Source organism: Microtus pennsylvanicus, chromosome 22 (assembly GCF_037038515.1).
Source record: "Microtus pennsylvanicus isolate mMicPen1 chromosome 22, mMicPen1.hap1, whole genome shotgun sequence".
In the NCBI taxonomy this organism is placed as follows: Eukaryota; Metazoa; Chordata; class Mammalia; order Rodentia; family Cricetidae; genus Microtus; species Microtus pennsylvanicus.
Window position 1 is genome coordinate 30,681,582 of NC_134600.1, and position 21,489 is coordinate 30,703,070.

The 21,489-nt window shown below is 40.8% G+C and overlaps 1 protein-coding gene across 6 annotated transcripts in view; it reads left to right on the top strand.

The window, feature by feature from the left end:
* Cacna2d1 (calcium voltage-gated channel auxiliary subunit alpha2delta 1) overlaps positions 1–21,489 on the top strand; it is a 403,873-nt gene that overhangs the window by 292,949 nt on the left and 89,435 nt on the right. For all 6 annotated transcript variants that reach the window (XM_075956382.1, XM_075956383.1, XM_075956384.1 and 3 more), the window contains exons 8-10: positions 9,927–9,996; positions 12,421–12,471; positions 13,858–13,957. In XM_075956382.1, coding sequence (XP_075812497.1) covers positions 9,927–9,996; positions 12,421–12,471; positions 13,858–13,957 — 221 coding nt within the window. The remainder of the gene's footprint in view (positions 1–9,926; positions 9,997–12,420; positions 12,472–13,857; positions 13,958–21,489) is intronic.

Genomic DNA, 21,489 nt, shown 5'->3' on the forward strand with positions numbered 1-21,489 from the left:
CTCCTTGCTCATGGGGTAGAGCAGCTAAGTAGATGCTAATTTAAAAAGTGAGATTTATTTGTAATTCAACCGGCAGAAAGAACCCTATCTATAAAGTATGTCACTGAGCATTGCTAAACCCTTCAGCTGTTTTAACTCAGAAATTATCTCTCATCCTGTTCTCTTTTCCTTTACATAGCATGACACCCCCCCCCATGACATTCGTTTTTACACGCATGCAACCATCTTTGCTGTGTTGCTCCTTTTATGTTTGGTGTCGTTGATTAAAGAAGTCAGCAACATTTTGTCTAAGATGCAGAGATCCTACAGACCTCTGAGGTCAGGAATGGAGTTTCCCGGAACTCTCCCACCATCCACACCACTCCTGAGGCATGGCACTTTTTCTTGAGAGTTGCGATTTTCTTGCACTTAAAGCTTTATCATGTCTTACTACACTGGGGGCATCTCATTGTCAGAATTTTCCCTCAGGTGGAACATAGCTAACTTTCTTTCCAGTAACTCTTCCCCTCCTGTACTTCATAAAACCCCTGTGCCCTTGCCCTTCCTGAGCTACTTAAAGGATTAAATATGTATAAGCGTCCTTTCTGTCGAGTATTCACTTAAACAACCAACTTGCCACTTAGCCGCTGCTTCTGCTGACAGCAAAGTTTCCCTATTCTGTATGGAGAGGTTTCACGCGGGTCCAATTATAACAGGACTTTTAAAGCTAGTGGGGATCTGTCCTTAGCCACAGGGCTGTCTCCGCATTTGAGTTTATATTAACTGAGGGAAAAGAGGGAACACAGTGGAGACAACGCATCCTTCTCCTGATGATCCAGCGTCGTTATTGCTCAGAAACAAAAAGTAAAGTTAAAGACATTTGGATTGGACAGAGAAGGTGGCTCAGCAGGTAAAGTGGCTTGCTATGCAATTTGAAACCTAGAACACACATAAAAATGAAAGTAAAGCACCTACTCCACAAAATTGTCTCTGGACCTCCACCTGAGTGTTGTGGATTCTGTGCCCACACAGGTGTGCATGTGCTCATACTTATGTGCACACACATTAATAATAGTATTGCTACAGAACAATTATTGTATTGTTTATTATTATATACTTGTTATAAAAATGATTATCATGTTAAATAATATTATTATTACAATTATTATTACATATCATTAATAATAACAATAGTTATTATAGTTTACAATTTTAAAAATTGTAGGTTACTATTCAAAGGCTAGTCAGGGGAATTAAATCTGATAATATAAAAACCCTGTTCATGAAGGAAGAATCCTCCTAAGTGGAAACCGTCACTCATTCGGCCAGCAGTTAGAAGAGAAGGAAAACTTACATGCAATGAAATGACTGAGACGTGATTGGCAAAAACCAGGTGCTAAGGTCCCCATGAAAGGCTAGCATTGTTCACCCAAGTGGTGTTTTCCTTACGTGCCCTGCAGACATCCAAGGACAACCACAACCTGCAACCCCAGTTTTCCCCTCTCAGCAGCTCAGCCTTTATTGTGTAACTATAGACAGGGTTTTCCTTCTTTAACTTAGCCTTTACTCTCCTGTCTTTTAATCTTCCTTGCTCTCCAAAGCTCTGTGTGTTTGTTTATAAAGCCTGCCTGGTCACGTGCCTCTTAACTACCCCTGAAAATGAAAGTCAAGTCCCACCTCCCATCTACCAGCCTTTCTAAGATCAGGCTTTCTTCTTCATCCCCTTGGGAAACTTCAGTTCATCAGTATTGGAACAGCTCTCCAATTCTATAATCTTTCAGAAATTCTTTGGAATACACTTTTAGCCTAACCACTGAAGTCTCTGTAACCATGCCTGGAGCTAGTTCATGATGTGTCTCTATGATCAGTAGCGCCCAGCACAGCATCTTCCGTGCCATGGAGAGTCGTAGGTGTTCATTAGGTTAAACTTCATGATTTCGGCCCCAGTGAGAAGAATTCATAGGAGAATTTTAGACGTGGTATAATATTTTTAGTAGGTCAGTCATCTCTTCAGGGCTTTCTTCCCATACTAAAGTCCATGCATCCCCTTTCTCATAGACAAGGCAACATGCCAATAACACATACATGAAGTTGACAATCAGGGCTGTCTGGACCATATGCAACTATCTCCCTCGTGGAATAAGACATTTCCTTATTTCACTGGTCCCCACATAGCAGAATTCCAGTTATGTTCTCGTCCTTAATCGTTGGAGTCCGGTGCATACACAGCGACTGCCTCTGTAAAGAACCACGCTAAGACTCCAGTGTGGAGAAGCAGAATGAGCAATCTAGGCCTACCACTCATCCACAGTTTTTGCTCGTTCCATCAGTAGAGAAATCCAAATACCTCCTAACTTGAATGAAGCAAGTTTGCTAATTAGCCTGTCTCAGCCGTGGTATTCCGTGAGACCCCACGTTTGTCTCAAACAGTGGCACACCTGAAGGAGAGAAACTGGGACCCAGCAGCTTTCACAGCTTTTCTTTTCTGGCACAAGTCTTGAGCCCAGAGTGGCGCTCGGATATCAATAGCATGTCTGTACATTATACCTAGATGTTTTGTAGTACTATGAACAACATTGGCAATGCCTAGTAACTGGATTCCAGTTCTTTTATTCCAATGAATTCATCTTTTCATTTAAATTTGTTTATGGTAGAGTTGACTATACAACCCTTACGGGCCTGTGAAGTCCAAAGGTGCGACTTGCTGAGATGTAAGGCCTATGGCACTCTGCTCAGATTGATGAATTTCTTAAGCAAGCAATCCGAATTCTAAAATTTCATCTGGAAGTAATTCTGATTGCTAACATCTTCTCTATAATTCCTAGGTTCCAAATATAAGTTTCCATTTCAATCTTTTCCTTGTGGGTAGCTTGCCTTTTTGAAGCCATTACTGACTATAGAAAATTTGTTGTTATAATAAAGAGTTTGCAGGCAACCATACACACACACAGAGAGAGAGAGAGAGGGAGGGAGAGAGGATGAGCTTCAGCAAGAGAAGGAAATGGGAAGCTAGAGGAAGAGGAGAATGGGAAGTTAAAAGGATCAAAATTTATTATACACATGTATCAAACTGTCAAAGAATAAATGGGAAAAAGCAGAGTTTACTGCTCTTCCAGTCCTGGGTCTACACCTGTGGCAGAGCTTGCCGGCTCCTCACAGGACTTTGTCATCTGGATCCGTGTATCGTTTGGGAGTGACGACCTGACTCACGACCTCATTTTTTAGAGCTTCTCTGTGTCTGTGGTATCAGAGCCAGTTCATGCCAGGTCTCACAAGTATAAACAATGAAGGAAGTCTGTCACCCATGCCTCGGGCTGTATTGACGTGATCTGCACTTTGCCCACAACCCTTCCTTGCCTTTGTGGCTCTATGTCCATTGTTTGGGGAGGCTTTGGAAGTGAAACACTGACAGAAACAGTAACTCTGATTGTCCTAGATCTCTGCAGAATTTCTTAGAGCGGTATTTATTTGGGTTTTCGTTGTTGTTGTTTGTTTTGAGACAGGTCTCACTGTGGGCCTAGCCTATACCTCACTATGCAAACCAGGCTAGCCTCCAACTCACAGCAGTTCACCTGCCTCTGCTTCCCGAATGCTGAGGTCCAGCACTGTCACACTCTGCACGGAGGGGAACTTAGTGCCCACGTGACGAGCACGTGACAAGTAGTTCCGAAGTTAGAGTTGCTAACAAACTGTTGCTATGAGGAGACATGGGGTATTTGATACTATACTTTAAGACAATTTCTGTCCTAACGCTAAGATAGATTCATCTTTCAATCTTTTGAATGTTTCCAATATCAATCAAAGTCTAAAGAGCTTAGCCATTTTTTTTTCTACATCTTCTTGACACTTCAGTCTGAGTGTACTATCTGGATTCAGAGTTTTTTTGTTTTTTTTGAGACAGGGTTTCACTGTAGCTTTGGAGCCTGTCCTGGAATTAGCTCTTGTAGACCAGGCTGGCCTCGAACTCACAGAGATCCGCCTGCCTCTGCCTCCCGAGTACTGGGATTAAAGGCGTGCGCCACCACCTCCATGAGTATACTATCTGAACTCACTTAGGAGGAACACTCTTTCCTCCACACATTCTAGGGCTGTGGCACAAGGCAGAAGCTATGGAGAATCCATTTTGGAAAGATGGCAGCTGTAAATTCTGTCGGGTAGATAAGACAAGTTAAATCAATTAAGTTTCTTCCTTAAGAAAGTGTCACAGTTGATTGTGTCGTAACTCAGCATGTGCCTGATATTCTGAAAGACATGACTGAGACAAGCCTCACATTGCTGGCTCTCAGCTGCACCGAGATAGAAGATCTGCCTGACTGTCCTGTCGTTTTTTGAGTGTATAAAATGTATTGCCTTTTTAAATTTTTGTGAAGTCCCCAGTTACCAAAGTATGTTTGAACTTACCAATGGGTGTACAATGATCTGTCATGTGTCGTGGTGTTTCTACCACGAGGTATAGTCCTCAATGTATCATTAACCGTTTTTTTTTATTCCCCAATAAGTGAAATAAAAAAATGAATACTTTAGTTGTTAGGCAATTGATGATAAAAAGGGTGCCAAAATAATACTGCAGCTGGTTTAGCAGAAGACACAGCTCATGTGGGTGGGGGTCATGGAAAATGTCCTTGAAAGTGATCATTATCACCTTCAGTGAAATGATTCATTCAGAAATGCATGCAGAAATTCTGTGTGTTTCTAACACTCTCTCCAGCCATCCTCAAGTCCTGGTGGAATGCTGAAGAGATATGGAAGGTGAACCCCCCCCTCCTTTTCCAGGGACCTGAGAAGCCTGGTTTCCTCTCCTGAACTGGGTTCCACAGTGAATGGTTATAAAACATAATTTGAGAAAACTGCAGAACACAGACATTTTCTCTTTGCTATGTGATCATCCATAATTTTGAGCTTGGATAAATAACATTCCATTTAATATCACGGTGGGATTTTGCATACTAATTACTAATATCACAGAAGAATTTATAGTCTTTAATTTTACCACAATATAAATACTCTAATTTGGTATAACTTTGTCTTGCTAAGTAAATATATAAGAGAATTTATATTAGATTATAAATATTTTTAAATATATGCCACCTAAGATTAGCGGTGTTAATAAAGTTTAATGTTCTTGCCCTTAATGTAAATTATAGCCTTTTAATTTTCTCGTGATGTGGGATTCCCCTCTGTATGCTGTGAATATGTTTTATTACCATTGGTTAATAAATAAACCTGCTTAGGCCTGCAGCGGGGCAGAATAGAGTAAGGCAGGAATTCCAAGCAGATAGAGGAGGAAAGAAGGTGAAGTCAGGAAGATGCCATGTAGCTGATGAAGGAGACAGAGGCCCCAAAACCTTACCCATAAACCACAAGCCTATATAAAATACTAGAAATGGGTTAATTTAAGATGTAAGAGCTTGTTAGAAATACACTTAAACTCTCGGCCAAACTATTCCAAGAACATAGTTTCTGTGTGATTATTTCGGGTCTGGGCAGCCGGGAACGAACAAGCATCCTCCCACCCACATTCCTGTGTCTTTAAAGAAATATATGAATTTTATGGAGCATAATAATTCCTATCAACAGATTTCAATCTTAGTGAAAGCAGAAGTCTCACCTTGATGTTCTCTATAAAGAATTAAGAGACCTGAGGCTAAGATATGGTTTAGGAGTTAAAACATGGGGACTGACCAGGGTCCAGATTCCTAGAACTCACGGAAATGCATCCTAGGCGTGGTGGTCCTTCTGTAATTAGGAAATTAGAGACTGGACTCCCCAGAAGAAGCTGGAGAGCAACACTAGCCATGTCACTGAGCTCTGGGTTTGGTTGTGATTTGCTGCCTTAATGAATCACGTTGGGGAGCCATGGAGTGTGATTCCAAAGATCAACCTAGGGCCCTGCATGCCCCAAATGTGTGCACCCAAACACGTGCAAAAAAAAAAAAAAACCTCACAACAATGGAGAAAAGAGGGAAAGAAATATAATTTTGTATTAACTTTAAAATTCCCATCTTATGTGATCAGTTAGCAAAGTCATTGGTGAGACTGTTCAGTTCCTGGCTTCTTTTTGGACAATGGCTGTGGGAAGTCACCACAGTCTCTTCAGCTCTGTGTATCGCTACCTGATCACTCAGGAGAGGTGAAGAGAGTCATAACATTAGACCCAGAAAATTTTATTGTAGGCAAATAATTAGTAACGTGATAGATGATTCAGCCAGTAGGAATGCTTGCTGCACAAGTGCAGGGATGGAGTTCAAATCCCCAACATAAAACCCCAGGTGTGGGCAACTGTTTCATAACAGGATTGATAAGAGGCATGCTGGGGCTTGCTGGCTGCCTATAGGTGTTCCAAAACAGACCCAGTGTCCTCCTCTGGCCCACAGGAGCCTGGTCGTGGATAGGTGTACCTACACACATCTGAGCTGCCGCCACAAATACATGGCACAACAATTACAAACCTGCACACATAAATTTGAAAGACTTCTTGACTGTAACAGAGATTGAGATGAGAAGGTCTTTTAGACTTAGGAATTCTATAGAGAATATACAGGTGACAGATATGTTATAAAATAATCTAATCTATAGCTACCACTAACTAAGATTGAAATAAAGTCCTCATGGCCTAGTTCCCTGACCTGAGATTCTAATCCTCCGGAGACACAGGTATGTTCCCAAAAGGCAGATGAATCATACTGGTGGAATTTGCTAGAAAATTATCCTCTGGGATGCCTAATGTTGACAAGAAGCTCTGTCCAAAAAGAAAGAAAAGAAAGAAAGAAAGAAAGAAGGAAGGAGAGAAAGAAAAAAAGAGAGAGAGAGAAAGAGAGAGAGAGAAAAAGAAAGAAAGAAAGAAAGAAAGAAAGAAAGAAAGAAAGAAAGAAAGAAAGAAAGAAAGATGAAAGAAAGAAAAGATTTGGGGGCGTTTGGGGATTATAACTAACCCAGTTTCAGTAGGCTATTTCTGAACTTTGGGAGCTTAGTGAAGCTTCAGAAATTACAAAAACATGGAGGAACAGGGGAAGTATGAAACAATGGGATCTGAGTCTGGGAAACACAGGCACTGCAGCAGACAGACCCCAGACAAACCGCTCGTGGGCAGGAGGTCATGAGCTAACAAATCACACAGAGCAGGAAACCCTCCTTTCTCATCCAGTGTCTTCCTCATTTATACAAAATACATGGGCCTGTGCTAATTAGGAAAAGAATAGCATTTATAAAGCTGAAATCATTTTAATCAAGCAAACCAAAGGAATACATTCCAGCGGAGAGGAAATGAATGTATAAACAGAGAGATGGCACAGAAACTTGTGCACAATTTCTTTAAATTCTTTTATTGTTATTGAGATATTAACTGATACTTTACACTAATGGTGGAATGGGAACTAATATATCTATCCACATATTTGTTGCTTAATTCTAAGACTACCACAAGGAAAAGTGTGCTATTTATAGCCTTGATACTTTAGCTTGTAAGGATGAGAACTGAACAGATTTTAAAGAAATAAATTTAATGGATGTTATATTAACTATGCCAGTAATTGGTTCTTTGGGGAGTGCTATATTTAAACTTACAGTTTATGTAAATGTGATTAGTCATTTAAAATGAATAAGTCATTTCATAATTTAGCTACTCAGGAAATTCCGCAGTCAAGAAGGGCTTCTTGAGTTGTGTGTATATTTTGACATACTCTAATTAGCCAAATTATCTTAGTTGGATAATAAGCCTGGTTCTCACCACGAGTTTCTGTAATTTCCATGATTTCTTAGTGAAGAAAATGGAGAACTGTATCGTTTTGCATATGGCATTTGAGTTAGGAGTTTTCTTGAGTCCCATGTCCAGACAGTTTCAGTGTGTGGGACTACTGGGGCGTAAAACTGCCTTGCAGTTCGTGAGCTAAGTCCTTGCCTTCTTTGGGCCCAGGCTGTGGGGGAAATAAAGAGTTTGAGAGAACTTTGATCAGAGTAAATGTAGTTTAATTGGAATAATTATGAATCATTTACATTTCAAAATAAGTATAAAAAGCCAAGAAGTTTTAGTTTTAGTTTCTAATTTCAGAAGTAAAAGTTTTGAAACTCATAGGTCACTGATTTTCTGCTTAAATTATTTCACAGAATAAAGTTTTAAACCCAAACTTTATCTTTTAAACAATATTTATTTATTACATGTAAAGTGTGTATTTCGATCACACCACCCTCCTCTCGGCCCCTCTGTGCCCTCCTCTCCACTTACTTCACGCTTTTCTCATACACCCCACTGAGTCCAATTAGAGACTTCCATATGTGTGTGGGTGTCGATTCATCCACCTGGACACGGGCCAGCTACTCTATCTCTGTCCCGGTAGCCCTCCCCTAGCCCCGCAAGCCTCCCGTGGCCCCCGGCTAGACTGCTGACTGACAGGATCATGGTCAGGGCTCACAACTCGAGATTTTCAGAGTTCCTGAGGGCACCAGCCTTGTCTTGTGTGGAAGATGCTGCCTGGCAACAATCCTCCCCATCCTCCGCCTCTGACAATCTTGGTGTGGCCTCCTCAGTGTTGCTCCTCAAGCATTGGCGGGAGGTGATTTGCTAGACATTGAATTTGGTGCCTGGAACTTCCCCATTACTTGTTCTCCACACTCTGGCCAGTGGTGGGTCTCTGTATCAATGTCTGTCCACCATGAAAGGAGCCTCTCTGATGAGGGATGAGAGCTGTGCCGAGCTACAAAGGAACTGTGTTTACACAGCAACTTGACAACAAGAACATGTATATGTGTGTATTACATATATATATATCACATTGTATATATGTGTATATATACATATATTATACTCATTATAATACAGATATTACACAATATATGTATATATGTATATTTACACACATTATGCATAGTATATGTACATATACATACACACATACACATGGAGAATTAACTTTAATTGTACTTTAACCTCTCATTTATAATTTTAACCTGAAACTAAAACTTAAAGCTGTCCATTTGAAAGAGAAATTGATAAATTATGTCAACAATATTCATCATTTATTAAACATATGACTATGAAGGCTATGATAATGCTACTTTAAAATTAAGGGTCCAAGAAAAACAGTATTTTTTTTTTTTTGGTTTTTCGAGACTGGGTTTCTCTGTGGTTTTGGAGCCTGTCCTGGAACTAGCTCTGTAGACCAGGCTGGTCTCGAACTCACAGAGATCCGCCTGCCTCTGCCTCCCGAGTGCTGGGGTTAAAGGCGTGCGCCACCATTGCCCGGCTGAAAAACAGTATTTATATGAGAGAAGATACCGCTTTTTCTCCCCAGCAAACCTACCCGGAAGTCCCTGTAGACCACACTGGCTTCAAACTCATAGAGCCCCTACCTTCTAAGGGCTGGGATCAATGGCGTGTGCCACTGCACCTGGTGAAAATGTCTGTGTTCAGTGCCAGTTTGCACCGAGTGAAATCAGGATGAGCAACTAATCGAAGGCGCCGCTTCCCTCAGTGTAAGAACATATTCTGTCGAGCAAAAGCTTCCAAGTTAACCCCGTCCACATGCTTTGTCTAAGCTTGTTTCCACAGCACTGTGAGGAGAGGGTTGGCCATGGCTTCCTTTCATACTGTGTGCTGCTATCCAGTTTTGAGAAGAGAAACCCTGATGACATAGGATGGCATTTTGTATTTGAACACTCATATAGATAGGTGGGATTCGGTTTATTCTGTATTTTGTGATTTTTCAGTCTCATATTAATTTTGAAGGTTGTACTTAATTACCCCAGTGCGTGTTTGTGGGGGGCAGTGACATTCTCACGCTGGAAGACAGAGACTAGCGTTCAGTTCTCTCCGTCTCCACCAGGTGTGTCCAAGAGATGGAATCCAAATTTTGTCGGTCTTGGTGTGAACACCTAAACCCTGTAAGACAACCTGTCAGCCCAGCCATGCTTAGGACTTTGACTTGGTTTCTCTGATATATTTTGTTTTTCAGCTTCTCCCTGGGTGGATAATAGTAGAACTCCAAACAAGATTGACCTGTATGATGTGCGCAGAAGACCATGGTATGAAGTTCTGACTATCTCTAAAGACAAGACCAACGACAGAGAGTTCTGTCATTTGTTATCCTGTTGAGGGCAAACTTCCGCTCACTAGCATGAGCGCCATCTCCTTAAATACAAAGCTATGATGTTGGCAGAATATAGATATGACTAACCATAAGTGAAAATGAGGAGTTTGGGTAGGGAATGACGGTGAACACTGTTGAAAAGATTTTTGAAACTTTTTCCAGATGGATTACTTTAAGCCGTATGCTGATTTCCAACTTGGGGCCTCTTGTAGCTGGCGGGCATTTCTGTCGGACTCTTACTTTGCTCGAGATAGATCCCTAACGGAGAGAGGAGACAGAGTCAGAGACCGCTTGCTTCTGGCACTGAACTAATGAGAACTGGCCCACAGCTAAGAGTGCCGCCTGAGTCTACCCATAGAGTTTAGATTGGATTTCCCCCCGCCAAAGGAGTTTTGTTTGTCTGACACTACTAAAATAATTCACCATCCTACAAAACACAGGAAAATGTCTGCAATATGTTTGGGCTTACTGAAAAACAACTCTGAATCTTCATGCCTTTTAGCTATTGATTGTATTTTCAGTGTTTAAATTTTACATTTAAATTATAAATCTACAGTTCAATTGTTAATTAAAATATACTATTTTTAATAAGTTCACGTATACATCATGGTGCCTTATACTCTTTTCATATTAATTTTAAGTACATACTGATGAAAAGAAATACTTAACATCGTTTGAATGAAGGCTATCTGCTCACTCAATTGAAAAGAAATACTTAACATCATTTTAATGAAGGCTATCTGCTCACTCAATTAAGAAAATCCCTGTTATTGGGTTGCATTGTTTCTAACCTCCTCCTGTGTTCACACAAATACTATGCAACACAGTGGTTGACTGAAAGAACATGTATTAATGGGTTTTAGGTGTCCTGTTTAGTATCAAATAGTTTACATGAACATAATCTTGAGCGATGGTTACTAATATTACTATTATTAATAATATCTCCACAGTGTGTTATTTGATGGATGCAAATACAACTCTATAACCTAGTTTGTATTTAAGGAATGGTCATTTCCTGATAAATGTAGGAGCAAAGTGCCAATCATCCAGAGCAGACACTGCCCTAATGTTTTCATCTTCCCACTGAGAAGCACACCGGGACCAATGCCCACCGGGACAGGGTTAAGACGCTAGACATGAGCAAGACCGTCTCCCGTGGGAAGACAGAGGAACTCCGCCTGTTGATTTGCAGAGTGAAGCAGATTGCAGACAACACTCCCCTGCTCCCTCCACAAATAATCCCGAACTGGTAGCAGCTGTTCTCTGGGCTGCTGAGCGTGAAAGATGAGTCTTGATGTCGAGCTCCTTCTGAGGAAGGCAGACACCTGATCCCCTTCAAACCCAAACAGTCACACAAACACTCTATTGATTACAACACTGTTTGACCAATGGCTAAGACATATTTCTAGCTGTCTCTTACATCTTAAATTAACCCATTTCTATTATTTTATATTTTTACCAGAAGGCTCATGCTGTGTTGCCTCAAATCTTGCTTCTTGGATGGCTACATAGCGTCTGCCTGATTCTGCCTTCTTTCTCCCTGCATTCAGTTTAGTTTTTACGCCTAGCTATATTCTGTCCTGCCCAAGGCAACGCAACTTCTTTATTAGCCAATGATAATAGAACATATTCATAGCATACAGAGGGGAATCCCACGTCACTAAACAAGTAGTCTATCTGTCTCTCTCTCTTCCCTCCCTCTAGTAAACAGCTGCTCTCAAATTTATTTCTCCACCGTCAGTCAACATCCTATCTAAATCTTCCCTACAGTGTCTTTCAAATGCAGACAGTCTTGTTCTGTAAGATGTAGTTAGATTTCGGAATTAGCATTTGAACCACTTCCCTGGGTTATTCTTGGACACGGTAAAGTTTTGAGAGTTTCTGCTTTGAATTCTTAGTAATAATTCTTAATACTAATATTAGCTAGTGCATGAGTTCAGTTATTTAACAGAACTGCTGTGTTTTCTTTTGTTTAAGTTGCTTTTCCTTAAAGCACACCCACCTCTTTGTAATTATTTATTTATTTATATTTTAAAATGTCGCAGTTTCTTATCCACTAGAGTGAAAAGGTCATAATTGCAATTTAATATTTTCCTCTCTAAATTTCTTCTCTATCTTTTCTTATAAATACCTGGAAAGTATGTTTTAGAAGCCATACCTTCAGCGTCTCTATGGTGATCTTAAATACTTTTTTTCAAGCTAACATTTTAGAATTCCAGTGAGACACCACCATTTACTATAATATAATAGGTCGGGTCTTTGCTTTAACCATGTCTTGCTTCAGAGATCTAGGAATGAAAATGAGCGAATCTCAGTGACGGATACAGAGGAAAGGAAACACTCTGTGGTTCTGTTTCAGGTACATCCAGGGAGCCGCCTCCCCCAAGGACATGCTCATCCTGGTGGATGTGTGAGTAGTTGACTCGTACCTATTTATATCCAGAGTGCATGAGACATTTGTAGGAGTTAGCAATGTATGATAGATTGGGGAAAAATCAATGCGGTGATTGTATATGCAGACAAAGAAGCCTTCCTAAGATATTAACAAGGGACTGGGGAGTTGGCTCAGTCAATAAAGTGCTTGTTGCACAAGATGAAGATCTCAGTTCATAACTCTGACATCTACATGGAAACAATTGAATAATGACGGGACCGTGGTCTGTGCCTGTAATGACAACTGTGAACGGGGGAGATAGATCCCTGCCTGGGATGAGTAGACAGACAAGCCAAAGGATCAGAATATGGCTGAGAGTGGTAGACATCAACCTCTGACCTTCACGTGTGTGTGTGTGAATGCACGCAATGTGCACACACACAAACACAGGCACATATATGCACATTGTACACACAGACATACAGACACACATACACACAGATACCACACACATGCACATATACACACAAATATACCCACATCACACACATACATACTTCATACCGAGATACATACAGACACATACAAGCACACATGCACACGCAAACACAGTGCATACAGACATATACACACATACAGACACACACAGAAATGCATGCACACACCACATAGACAAACATACAGACACACTCATGCACACATACACACACATGCACACACATACATACATACATTACACACAGACATACATGCACATCACACACAGACATACAGACACACAAAACATGCACACATCACACACACTTCTGTATACACACAAACATATACACACAGACACACATCTCACACACAAACACACAAACACAAACAAGCATATACACACATACACACATCACACAAACATACTAGCACCACCTGAGAATTTCTGTGTACCTGTGATGTAGAAGCAGAAGTTAGTTGCCTAGAGATGAGTCCTACCTTAGGGGAAGTAGAGACGAGAGAAACAAATGAATCCTGGAGGAATTGTTCTTTGGTCTTTGGAGTGAGGCGTTTGACCACAAACCCCTTCACAGCTGTGCAGCTCGGTTATTTTCCTCTATTCATTTTTTTGACTTTTATTCTTAATTATTTTGATTAGAATGTAATTATACAATTCCTCCCTCCTTTCATCTCTCTTAGACTATACCACTTGAATGGCCTCTACTTGTTTAATTGTAAAGATGTGTGTGTGTATTCCTAATACATAAATAATATATAAATACAATCTTCTCAGTCTCTATGTTAATTATATGTATATGATTTCAGGGCTGATGACTTTTTAAGACAGAATTATATTTTTATTTTCATGTAAATGATCCACTGAGATCATTTTCTTTGTTAAATGACTGGTTAGTAACATGAGGACGATTTGTCTGTTCACAGGAGCGGAAGTGTGAGCGGACTGACTCTGAAGCTCATCCGGACCTCTGTCTCCGAAATGTTAGAAACCCTCTCGGATGATGACTTCGTGAATGTAGCTTCAGTGAGTATGGATGCTTCCCCTTTCTGAATTCCACCTCCTGTCTCCTCATGAATTAGATTCTGGCATGTCCTGGGGCGTTGTAGGAATGTTACAAGTGTCTTACGGAGCTGTTCTGCACCTATCTGAGGTCCTTAGCATTTCCCACTGTTGAAATAATGAATACTGAGCAAAAAGCATTTCTCCCCTTCACTCACAGGAGCCCATATAGGTGATGTGACCCCCTGCACGTCAGAACACCTGACGAAGTGGCATCTGGCACCAATCAACTGAACAGTTGATTGCTTATTGCTGGTTATGCTTACTTTTGCCTGCACAACTGACCATTGTGTTTCTCCTAACAGAAGAAAAAAGGAGGCAATTGAATGAGTCTGGAAGCATCTTAGGCCTTCTTATAGGTAGAAAGTACTGGACTTGATGCAAATGGAACAAGATGTATATCTCATTTTAATCATGTAATTTAGGCAATGAATTTCATGGTGCATGAAATCTCGTATTTGAAGTGATTTTATTTACAGAGATTTGGCTGGAGGTGAAGTGTATTTTGGTGACTTTGTTGTGTATTGAACCTATGAGAATGATCTACCTCTAAAATCCCTGGGTAGGATGAGACTAAAGTCTACATGTGACTGTCTCCTTTTCCTGGGATTAGGGAACCCAGGAGATCACTGCAATCCTACAGCTAATGAAGCTTCAGGTAGCTTTAGTGATGTTACAGTGGAGAGGACTTAATCCTAAAATGAAATTATTAAGATATTCCTGGATGATCGTACGGATGGAATGTAGAACCCACAGTTGATAACGCCAAATTCCCTGGAAAATGTCTCCTGGTGTATAATTCCTATGGAGAAAAAAATGGAGCTATTCCATAGTTTAAATAAATTTACAAGGAACCCTGTCTAACTCTTGTTGAGATACCATGGCATGAGGCCCTTCTCAACAAAGATGATAGGAAGGTATTACTCAGCTTCATTTGTATAGAAATGACAAAAACGTTGGAATGGCTTAAAATGTTATCTTTGGCATAATGAGAGAATTTGTCATATATAATGACATTGATTTGAAGTCAAAAAATATTCAGTGTGGTTAATCAATCCTAGGTTGAAGTGTAAATGAAGAATGCTTATTCGTTTCCCGGCTGCCCAGGCCTGAATAATCACACATAAACTGTAGTATTTATAACACTGTTTAGCTAGTAGCTTAGGAGTATTACTAGCTAGCTCTTACATCTTAAATTAACCCATTTCTATTAGTCTGTGTATTGCCACGCTGCCTTAGCGTTACCTCATTTTCTACATGTCTCGTTTTCTCGGCAGCTGGTTTACATCTGCTTGACTCTGCCTACTCTCTCTGTATATCTCTATTCAGATTTCCTGCCTTGCTCTATTCTGCCCTGCCATAGGCCAAAGTAGCTCCTTTATTAACCAATGGTAGTAAAACATATTCACAGCCTACAGAGGGGCATCCCACATCATATTCACCACATTGCGTAGTTAAAGAGTGAGGAGCAAATCAGGGAAAGGAGAATCTAATTAGGTAATGGAATATAATTGAAGAGAACCAGTTTCACTGAAAAGTCCTAGAAGCCATCTGGAATAGTCTTTTTAGAGTTGCCAATCTGCAAACCCTGAAGAACTGGCATGTTAGGTACCAGACTCCTCCATGTATAAGCAAACATGATGGTCACATGCAGGGTGTTCTAAAACATGAAAAGTATAGATTCTGGTTGGGAGCTGGTCAGTGCCTACCCTGGCCAATGAATGAATTATAATATGGAGATTTACCTCATTCAAATTAACAGCAGTATTAGCTGTAAAACAGAACATGGTACAAGAGGGTGGCAAGCTTCTGAAGTCAGTGATGAAGTCATTTTCCATGGTCTATTCGTCTTTTCTGTCCTTTATTGCCCATCCCAATTTCCCTATACTCTTGTTCAACCCTACATCAGCATCAGTAGCTTGGTTGGTGGGGTGCCCTAAACACTTTTACCAGAGGCCTTTGAATCCATGGTTTTTATGCCCATTCAAACAGTGGATCTCTGATTGTCTCTTCATGGGCATTTCAAAAGGTAAAATTGTCAAATAAATCCCCTAATTCAATGCACAGTCCTACTTGTCCCTATGATATTGCAGCAACTTTAGTGACAACATGTTTAAAAAATATTGATTCTATAGAATTAGGACCCAAAATATCCCAACAGCAAACGTAGATATCGGTGTAGTAAAAACCTCTTAGTGACCCTGGTAAGAACATCCTGTTTCCATCACTTGCACGTGAAAAGAGAACATACCTGTACATGCCACAGAGTCAGCATCAACAGTGCCTGGGGAGGGTCTCTTAGTTATAATGAGATAGGCTTCCCATCTGGAAGCTTCTGCCATTTACGCATTCTCTTTCTCGAATGCAGAGACAAGAGGTAGTGTGAATCCTTGATGGGTAGCCTTTGTTGGTTTTTCATCACGCACACAAGCCATGGCAAACCATTTCAAACCACGAGCACAGGGTCAGCTGGCCCTGAAAGTGATGAAAATTGGAGGACTGTTTTTCAGGAGCTGGTGCACTCCTGACATGTGCACAGGACAGCATCCCTAAGCGGACTGTCGTCTTCATGCTGGAGCCTTAGCTGCACAGTTAAAGGTGAATAGTGTCAGGGATGGAGCGTAAGTCAGGCCCTGTGAATTCTCTGGCCATGTGCCTCTTGTTGGACTTCCTTAAATACACTGGTTTACTTCACTGAGTAAGTAGACTCCCATGGTAAGCCGAGCAGTATGTGAACTCCGAAGGTTAATAATACTTAAGGAGGCACTGTGGTGGAGAACCTGAAGCTAAATTCATGTCAATAAGAAGGGAAGCAAAATTTAACCCCTTTCCTAAAGAGACAACACATAATCACTTCTTAACCCGAACCGCAGCTGATTGCCTTGAGAGGTATGATGACATTAGGGCCTTGACCAGGGCTGGGCCAGTGAACTGGTCATTTACCAGTGTAGCAGCTGTATCAAAACAGGTCCAGAAAGCCCTGCACCCTCCATTCTGGGTTCAGCCACTTTCCTCTGTCGTGTGTTGTCTAATCCATGGCCCCATTTTATAACTATTGTCATTACCATAGACATAGCTGGTAGCGTCCAGTGGAAATAATTTCATCCGTGCACTATCTAGTAAGTCATCTGCAGATGAACTGTCTCTAGCAAATGTGGAGGGAAACCTGGTTGTGCAAAATGAATTCATTCTCCCTTAGCATATCCTCGGCTTCTTCTTCCACTCTGTCAAGGAGAGTCTTCCAGTATTTCTCCTTTCAGGGCCAACCACCTCAGCCGCTTGCTCTTCTATAGAAAGATATGTGTTTTCTTACCCCAGGAGATATCTGTTTCTCTCTATCACAATGAAATGAAGTGCATTTTGCCCCAAGGTCTCTCAGAATCCACTTCCTGTGTTTTCCCGGCTTCTGCTGCCTCTCATTCAACAGAGCTGCGCGTCCTCTGTTGGATATTCTCCTTTGTTGTTGTTTTCCTGGCACAGACTGGACTCTTGCAGGTGGCGTATATTGAGAGTTGACATTTCTGTTGCCTAGAGCGAGGAGAGGGATGGGATTAGATGACAAAGAGAGCAAATGTCATCTTCTGTTGCCTCGAGGACCAGAGAAGCCACTGCACTCTAATTGAAGGGAATAGTTTATTGCTGTAAAAACAGAGACGAGCAAACCAGAGCACAGTGTCTTCAAGGACATCCCACACCCACCTCCTTGTCTATCCAACCCTGATGTGTGGAATCACACTCTAGCCCTGATTCTCAAAACTAAAACCCTTATTCCTAGGACCTGTTGACCGCAGTAGCAAAGGAAAATTGGTCAAGAAAAAGTTTCTGGTTTTCTTACCTTGGACTTAGTCTGCTGCTGGCTGGTCTAAGGGTACCATTTTCTTCCGTGTAGTTTAAAGGCATTTCAGCTCTCAGCTTTACCATTCTTTTTGTCCTCATATTTTTCAAAGGCCAAATGTGCCCATCCCCTCTCCATTCTGCTGAGATGACCATAGCCGCGTCTGTAGCATCGTGATGCTGAGTGTCTGGGCAGTCTCCTTGGCTCTATACACATTCACTAAGGGCTCTCTTTTTTTTTTTTTATTGCCATGAGTCTAGTAAATTAGTCCCCTCAATAATCTTATCTTGAGTATCTGTTTACCAAGACTGATGTCAAATAAGATTAGTTTCCCTAGAAACAGTCACTGCCACACAGATTTAAGTTCAAATGGGTTTTTTGGAAAATAACTCCAGAAAATGTTGTTAGTATAATGGCAAAATTAAAAAAAAAAGAAAGGAACTACTGAAAATGCATTATTAAGTAACATCCCCCACCCCCCATGAGTGGAGCTCACTCCTCTGCCTTTCCGGGAACAGCATAGAGTCCATGCGTGGTAATATACAATGGCTCAGATTTCCAAAGGGGAAATGTGCTCCTCTGTGTAACGACTGCTCTGTGTGACACAGTTCCCTGGAATTCCTGGTTTGCTGTGTGCTGGCAGAGGTTGGGGTGTAGTCTTGGGCAGGTGCAGGTTACATTGGCATGTATGGAAATACGGATGGACACCAATGGCTTCTGCCCTGGTAAGACAGTGACCAATACTATCGCTAAATTCCAAAAGAAATTTCTGACAAAGTCATCTTTGAATGGATATTATGCATTCAACGTTTGGCCAACAAGTAACAGGTGTTTTCCTACTGGAAGAACACAGTTGGAGCCAACACTGACATCCATAATGCCTACTAAGTACTTTGAAGAGTCATTGTTCTCCTAAAGCCATTATGATCTTAGATATATATGTCCTTTGATTGTTGCTGTTTGTGTGAGAGAGTCTTCACATATAGTTAGTCCATGGTGGTCTAGAACTTGCTATGTAGCTCATGCTAGCCTTAAACTTGTGATTTACCTGCCCCTGCCTCCCAAGGACTGTATTCATATACCATACCATACCTGGCTTTGACTATATATTTTTTCTGGAAAGAGAACATTTGTAGCCAAGCTAGTCTACATAGTACAACTTTAACTTGAACTTATTAACTACAGCAACAAATATCTAAAGTGTCATTCATTTTTCTTATTTTTACTTTAAACATCAATTAATTTATACACAGGTGACCGATAATAATAGGTGTTTTTATGCACATAGGATCAATAAATGACACACACACACACACACACATATATATATATATATATATATATATATATATACAGAGAGAGATGATGAGATGATACATAGATGATTGATAGAAATAGATAGGTAATATAGAAATGATCATGTGGCAGAAAATAATCTGTCTCTTTAATTATAACTATTTTCATCTTTGCAGCTTCGCATAGTAGATAAGAATTCTAAACTTAGTTTTAGAGATGACTGAGGAAAGGTTAGAAAGAATTCTTAAAACCTTTCCTAAGGAGGAAGACAGAAATGAAACACAGCCATTTTCATTTAATAATCTGGGACTATAAAGAAAGGTGTGAGGTCATTCTTCATGAAAAAATATAGTCTTCTGACTTTACTGGTACACTAAAATAAATTACAAAATAAGATACAGACCCTCATGTTAAAAAGAAAACATGCATTTGTGTATGTGCGTGTGCACACGTGTGCCAAGGTGTGTGGTGTTCAGAGGACCTCTATTGTCATCTCTTGGGTTCTGGTTTCCTTCTTGACAGCATGATCTTTTACTGGCGTAGAACTTCCCAGGTAGGTCGGACTAGTGGCTAGGCAGCCCCACAATCAATCTGTCGATCAGTCTCCCCTGTGATGAGGGTACAAACGCTCCCTCACATTTTTAGAAAGAATGTTTTGTTAATTCCTTAGGAATTTCATGCAGTACACTTTCATTCTCCTGTCTCCTCTCCTCACGACCCCACCCAACCCCATATCGGCTCCTTTTCCCCTTTTGGTAAAACCCACAGAATGCAACCTGCCCTTGGGCTAGTGAAGCAATCAGTTCAAGGACTGAGACATCCATCTCCTAGTCTCAAGAAATTCTTTTTAAAAGTATAAATCCATTCCTCTTTAAGAAAGACGCTTTCTGTGTGTTTATAGAGGAATTACGTAAGGAAATATGCTACATGGGGGTCCTGAAAAATGTGTGTGAACTGAATTATTATTTTCTTTGCAGACAGATATCCATCTAAGCTGTGTGTTTCTCCTTGGGGCCATGTGTTGTTGCATGCATTTCTTACTCCTTTCCCCTTTATCTTTGGGTCCTGTCACACGTCACAACTTTACTTATGACTGTATACTATTGCCAGCCACACAAGTTCACAATCAACAGAAATCATTTTCTTAGCTACTGTGTTTTATGTAAAAACTCTCTGAAAGGGATACATTAGGAGTTCATTCTTCTGCAATATTTTGCCAAAATTATACTGTTATTTTTAGAAGTTGATCTCTTATTAAATAGAATTTAGCAATTTAATAGCATGGAGATTCTCAGGGAAGTACGCTTTATATTGTATCACGTGGTGTGTGTGCTGTCTCTGTGTGTGTATGTCTGTATGTGGTGTGTGTGTGTGTCTGTGTTTCTGTCTGTGTTTCCATCTGTGTGTGCCTGTGTATACTGTGTGATATGTGTCTAAGTGTACATTTGTCTGTACGTGGTATGTGTATGTGTGTATATGTACGTGATGTATGAGTTTGTTTGTATCTGTGTATATATCTGTGTGGTACATCTGTGTAATGTGTGTCTGTGTGTAGTGTCTGTGTGTGATGTGTGTGTGTATGTCTGTGGTGTGTGTCTGCATGTGTTTGTGTGTATGCCTATGCATGTCTATGTGGTATGTGTATATCTCTGTATGTATGTGTGTTCATGTGCATGTGTCTGTGTGTGCACATATGTGCCTAATGTTTTTCTTTCTGAAATTATTTGAAAATCAATAATATGACTTACAGTTCATGTAGTTGCACTAAGAAGCCATGATAGCAAAGCACTGAGGAGCCCTGGAAGAGGCTCTCCAGGCGTTCTTCATGAGCGCTTTTCCCCCAAAGCCTTCAGGTATCCAAAGATACATGTTCCTAAGAACGTTCTCATTCACTCAAAGAAACTCACACACATTCCATTAGCATTTTCCCAGGATTACCTGGGATCACTTGTCAGAAGGCTCAAGCTACCTCTCAGTTTTAGTCTATGCCCGAGTCTCTTTTCTGGGTTTGTTTAAGGTAATTTTTATGCCCGAGTCATGTGTGTGGTGTAAGAACTGTGTGGTGTACCGTGTGTTCTGCTGTCTGCAAGCTGCCCTTTGTTGTGAAGAGGAAGCCTGCCGCTAGGCAAAGTATGAAGGCAGCACAATGCAGCTGCTTTCCTGCTAATCTAGTTGCGTGCTTTGATAGGAGTAGCGCTAGATGATAGCAACAGTAATTCAATCCCAGCGTGCACTGATTTGCAGGCAGAACTTGCAGGGTTGACACAGGGAACTGGATTTGTTTATGAGTGGGAGGGAGTCTGATGCTTTAGCATCAAATGCTGCTTAACCTGTGAAGGATGAAAGGAAACTGTGTGTGGACTGT